General features: G+C 49.6%; 2 protein-coding genes across 15 annotated transcripts in view; one reads left to right on the top strand and one right to left on the bottom strand.

Annotated features, from left to right (window-relative positions):
- Positions 1–5,000, top strand: part of LOC118282508 (peripheral plasma membrane protein CASK) — a 47,844-nt gene that overhangs the window by 25,639 nt on the left and 17,205 nt on the right. For all 12 annotated transcript variants that reach the window (XM_035603646.2, XM_035603642.2, XM_035603638.2 and 9 more), the window contains exon 6: positions 4,854–4,956. In XM_035603646.2, the coding sequence (XP_035459539.1) occupies positions 4,854–4,956 (103 nt within the window). The remainder of the gene's footprint in view (positions 1–4,853; positions 4,957–5,000) is intronic.
- On the bottom strand, positions 2,546–4,798 carry LOC118282509 (probable G-protein coupled receptor 34). Of its 3 annotated transcripts, none has more exons than XM_035603647.2 (3): positions 4,397–4,798; positions 3,184–3,811; positions 2,546–3,109 (listed from the first exon to the last, which is right to left on the bottom strand). In XM_035603647.2, exons 2-3 carry the CDS (start codon positions 3,726–3,728, stop codon positions 2,620–2,622), a joined length of 1,035 nt encoding a protein of 344 aa, XP_035459540.1. In that variant the 5' UTR covers positions 3,729–3,811; positions 4,397–4,798; the 3' UTR covers positions 2,546–2,619. The 3 variants fall into 3 exon arrangements, with proteins under 3 accessions (XP_035459540.1, XP_035459541.1, XP_047193125.1); XM_035603648.2 differs by lacking the exon at positions 4,397–4,798 and adding an exon at positions 4,014–4,381; XM_047337169.1 differs by lacking the exon at positions 4,397–4,798 and having other exon boundaries at positions 3,184–3,838.

Genomic DNA, 5,000 nt, shown 5'->3' with positions numbered 1-5,000 from the left:
TGTGTGTGTGCCGCCTCTTGCATCCATGCATGAAAGTCACTGAATTCATTTACATCCTGATGTGTGTAAACCTGTCTCAGTATGTATCTTCTTCGTCACTTCACCACCGACCTCCACCAGCGTGTGTGTGCGTGCGCGTGTGTGTGTGTGTGCGTGCGGTGTGTGTGCAGTGTGTGTGTGTGTGTGTGTGCGTGCGTGCGTGCGTGCGTGTGTGTGTTTGTGTGTGTCCGCGTGTGTCTCATCTCTACAGAAGGCGTACATGGAAATGCGCCGCTCAGCCGATGGGCTCTGTTTGTGTGGACTCTGGGTTTTGATGGAACTAGTTTGAGAGTCTGAAGGTGAAACGTTTCTCCTCGAGACGTCTCTTCACTCGTCCGGTGTTTGTGTTTGTGCCTCAGTGACGGGTTTTTGAAATCGAAGCCGTGCGACGTGTTTGATGTGCAGAGCTCAGATGCCGTCGCTGCACGGAGAAATCAGAGAGATCCAGGAACACGGAGAAAGTTCTGTTGCAAAAACATAAATGAATATGGAGTCACAGGCTCGTGTGTGTTGTGCAGGTGAGGTGAGGTGAGACGCAGCAGGCTGCATCTGTGTGAATCTTTAAGTTCCGTCTTCCTAGAATAAAACCCAGCGTCTCTGCAGGACGTCCTCACTCCGCTGCAGCGTTGATCCTTTCTGCTGTCGTGTTAAATATAGTCTTCAGATGAATGATGACAATATTAGAGAATGTTCTGTACCTGTGATGGAAAGATTGATGTAGTCGCAGCATGAAGACGGAGACGTGGATGTTTATTCCAGGAGCTCAATATGTTGAGGAGATTTCTGGTTGGTTCCACAGATCAACAGGTGGTCAGTGCATGGTGTCTCTCAGAGTGATGTCTTTATCTCACAGGCAGAATGTCTGTCTCCATAGAAACGCTCTTTCAGTACATTTAGGACAAAGGACCAACAACCTTACGACCACATTTAACATTCTGAGTCATTGGGGGGAAAAAAGTGTCAATGATTCCTAAGACGTTGTTATCAAACCTTTATGACAAAGAATGTTGATATTTTATAGTTTTACCATAAACATTATTATAAGTAGAAAGAAAACACACATACAACCACATATATAGAACTTGACATAATTTTATCCACGTAAATAAAAGTTTTCATATCGGCAAACGCTCATACTGATTTGTCTGTAAATCATCGGCCCGATCATTCAGTCATTTATTAGAAATCTTTGTAGAATTAATTTTTTCCAGCAACAAGACAAAACATTAGACACTTCTCTTCTTCGTACATTTGGTCGAGTGTTGAACGGGACGTGTGAAGACACCGGACATTTTCTAGACAAAACAAATGAATGAAACCGAGATAAAGGTCTGAGGAACTGTCGGCAGAGTGAGACCTCCTCACACCTCCTCCTCCCCCTGGTGGCGGCGGGGATGTATCTCGTCTCGGAGCGATTTGCCAGACGAGTCACGGACAGAACGTCTGTCTGTAATGAAGCTGAACACAACCTGAGGCCAACGGAGACCGACGGAGGAAACCTCTGCTTGTGGGCTGAGATATAATATGATAATGTATAATACAGTTCATTACAGGCAGCAGCAGACTCAGGGGTCATCAGGGGTCACAGAACATCATCTTCCTCCATGAAACTCTCCGTTTTCTCTTCTGCACAAACACCTCATCAATGATTTACACACAATTACTGAACAAGGTTTGTGACACAGCGATATGAAACATTAATCTGCTGCCGCTCGTCTCTACAGATGTTTCTGTGTTCAGTAAAACCTCAACGACATGTTTTACATCGCACGTTTGTCAGAGAAGGTGTTTGTCTGGAAACAAAACAACTGATATGATTATTAATCTTAACCACCAGACAACCAGACGTGTGTGATTATGAATCACATCTGCTGGATTAAAGGAGATTTTAAAACAATGTAACAGCTTTTAAAATCTATTTTACAGTATTTCATTGTCAACCTGTATGAAAGGTTCTGTACAAATATAGTTTGACTGACTGATTGACAGAGACATGTTACGACATATTCATAAAAATAATTCATAGTTTCTATCCATATGTCTCTACTGACAGATCTTCTTATAAGTTTCTGTCAATATTTATTTCTGGCCACTGGGTGGCGCTGCTGCTCCAGTTGTGTTGAATCCATCACTGAAACATGTTTACGTCCTGTGACGTCGCCTGTGAATTAAAATTTAAGACTCAATTAAATAAAGTTCAGATTAAAAAACATTTTTTGAAAGTCTGATCAGGTTCAGAGTTCCTTCTAGAACTTCAACAATTAATTGACAGATCCGTCCCTCTGTCCAACCCCCTGTCCAACCCTCTGTCCGTCCCCCTGTCCAACCCTCTGTCTGTCCCCTGTCCGTCCTTCTGTCCGTCCCCCTGTCCGTCGATCTGTCCCTCAGTCCGTCCCTCAGTCTGTCCCTCAGTCTGTCCCTCAGTCCGTCCCTCAGTCCCTCTGTCCGTCCCTCAGTCCGTCCCTCAGTCCGTCCCTCTGTCCCTCAGTCCGTCCCTCAGTCCGTCCCTCTGTCCCTCAGTCCGTCCCTCTGTCCGTCCCTCAGTCTGTCCCTCTGTCCGTCCCTCTGTCCGTCCCTCCCTCAGTCTGTCCTCTCTACGGTGGAGCTGCTGCCGCTGACTCCAGCGAAGTCTCGCACACGGAACACGTTGCCGACCAGGCGCAGCACCTCCTTCCTCATCGAGGAGGACAACAGGAAGTACATGACCGGGTCCAGACAGCTGTTGAGGGCGGAGAACAGCAGAGCCACCTCGTTGGCCGTGTCCACCACGCCCCTCCAGTAACAGGGCGTGTCTGTGATCTGAGTCTTGATGTAGAACACCCGCACCACGTGATAGGGGACGAAGCAGACGGTGAAGAGGACGAGGACGAAGAGGGACTTCCTGGCCGTGCGGGCGTAGCGGGCGGCGTTGGGCAGGTCTGGTTTGTCCCGTGACGCCCTCAGGAGCCTGAGGGCGATTCGTCCGTACGACACCAGCAGACAGATGAAGACGAGCCAGAAGATCACCAGCACGGACATGTTGATGTGGGCTTTCCACTCGGCGCCGCGCAACGTCTTGTAGTGGAAACACCTGGAAACACCAAACACACTCAGACTCTGACCCCCCACACGCTCAGATGTTCAACTCACCGACCGCTCACCAACCTGTTGGACTGCGAGTCGCTCCCCGACATCAGAAGCACCGAAGCCAGAGCGAAGGACGCGATCCAGACGACCGCGCAGACGACGCTGCTCCACCTGGACGAGGGCAGCCTGAGCCGCGGCCCCGCACCGCGGTGGATCTTCAGGTAGCGGTCGACGCTGATCAGCCCGAGCAGCGTGATGCTGATGTACATGTTCACGTAGAAGAGGTTGCCCACGACTTTGCACAAGGTGGGGTCCAGGTTCCAGACGTTGCCCCGGCTGTGGTAGAGGACCCTGAAGGGCAGACACGCCACCAGCAGCAGGTCTGCACAGGCTATGTTGATGAGAAACACCCGCACAGAGTTCTTCTTGGAGTGGACGCAGAGGAAAACCAACAGGGCGACCGAGTTCCCTACGAGACCCAGGACGAAGATCAGGCAGTACAGCACCGCCAGCGGGACCTGCAGGGCGTCGTAGTCCACGCAGTCGGGCTCGGGCGTGGAGGTCCAGTTCATCTCGCTGATGAACTGAGAGGAGGCCGTGGTGGTTGTGTTTCTGATCCTCATCTCTGGAAACAGATCGTTCTGGATCAGCTTAGGTTTTGTCGCTTCACGTGGGAAAATGTTGGACTCGTCCGAGGTCCAGCGATCTGGATGAACAGTGACTAAGTGTTAAAGGGGCAGTGAGCGGTTCTAAAGCATCACACGCTTTGTAAGAAATCAGAGAATATATTGTTTTTCAGCTCAGCACAGGTTCTGTAAATCGTGAACTAAACCACTCGGTCTCATACCAGAGGTCGCGTGTGACATCACAATAACAACAACAACAAAGAATCAACTCTCGTCCCTCACGTGTAACACAGCGTCCACCAGGCCGACAGGAAGTGGAACGTCCCAGAGAGATGAGAACACGTCGTGACTTCCCTCGTGATGTCGGTTATGAACAGAGTGGGAAAAAGAGAGGAGTCTGCAGAAGCTCAGTCACTTTGTTTTTAGTCTTGAAGCAGTTGAAGTTCCTTGCAAAAGATTAGGAACTGAAATAGCAGCGAAAGGACGAGAGCGTTGTGCGCTCACAGTGTGTCGTCCTGCTGCTGCGAACGAGAGATGACACCTCAAACAGGAACGAGTCAAAGAACTCAGTCTCTGAAGTCCTTAAAAGCCTTTGTGCACATTCCTCTGGAAGGAATGGACATAAAGAAAACACACACACACAAACACAACACGCAGTAACTCACTTTTGTCCTTTTCTCTTCCTCTGACTCTCTGGTTAATTACTTCGACTTCAATCTGGAGGAGGAACTATTCAAAATATTGGAGAGAAAATATAAAAACTATCCGTCAGTTGTTCAATCAATCCTGCGAGAGCCAGTGAGTGAGTCTCCGTCTGTAGTTGGTCATGATCTGTGAGGCTCGACAGAAGAGAAGTGCTGAATGTGGTGATGTTGTGACGCTGCGGTCGGAACCTCAACTTCCTCTCAACCACTCGACTGAACTGAGGTGGTTGAGGGGAGGAGACAAAAGAGGGCGGGGCTCAGTCGCTCACGCCACAACACAGACACAATATGTGTGACACTGAACGTTATCACTTGACGCAGCTCCAGTCGCTGTCGGCCGGCGTGTTTGTGTGTGTGGTTCTTCTCCTGTGATCCTCCCTCAGACTCACCAGTGTCTCTTGTCTCCTGTGGTCCTCAGCCTCACTGTGTCCTGCTGGCGTCCAAAGAGAACTCTGCTCCGGTGAAGCTGGGCGGGTTCGGAGTGGCCATCCAGCTCGGGGAGTCTGGACTGGTGGCCGGAGGTACGGCAACGTTTACATCATGAAATATAAACTGTTTTCATATT

This window comes from Scophthalmus maximus, chromosome 14 (assembly GCF_022379125.1).
Source record: "Scophthalmus maximus strain ysfricsl-2021 chromosome 14, ASM2237912v1, whole genome shotgun sequence".
Taxonomy (NCBI): domain Eukaryota; kingdom Metazoa; phylum Chordata; class Actinopteri; order Pleuronectiformes; family Scophthalmidae; genus Scophthalmus; species Scophthalmus maximus.
This window is presented reverse-complemented; position numbering and strand designations above follow the sequence as displayed.

Coding starts and splice junctions, on each gene's coding strand:
- LOC118282509 (XM_035603647.2), bottom strand. CDS start 3,728: ATGAGGATCAGAAACACAACCACCACGGCCTCCTCTCAGTTCATCAGC. Junction 3,110..3,183: donor AGCGACTCGCAGTCCAACAG/GTTGGTGAGCGG, acceptor TGGTGTTTCCAG/GTGTTTCCACTACAAGACGT.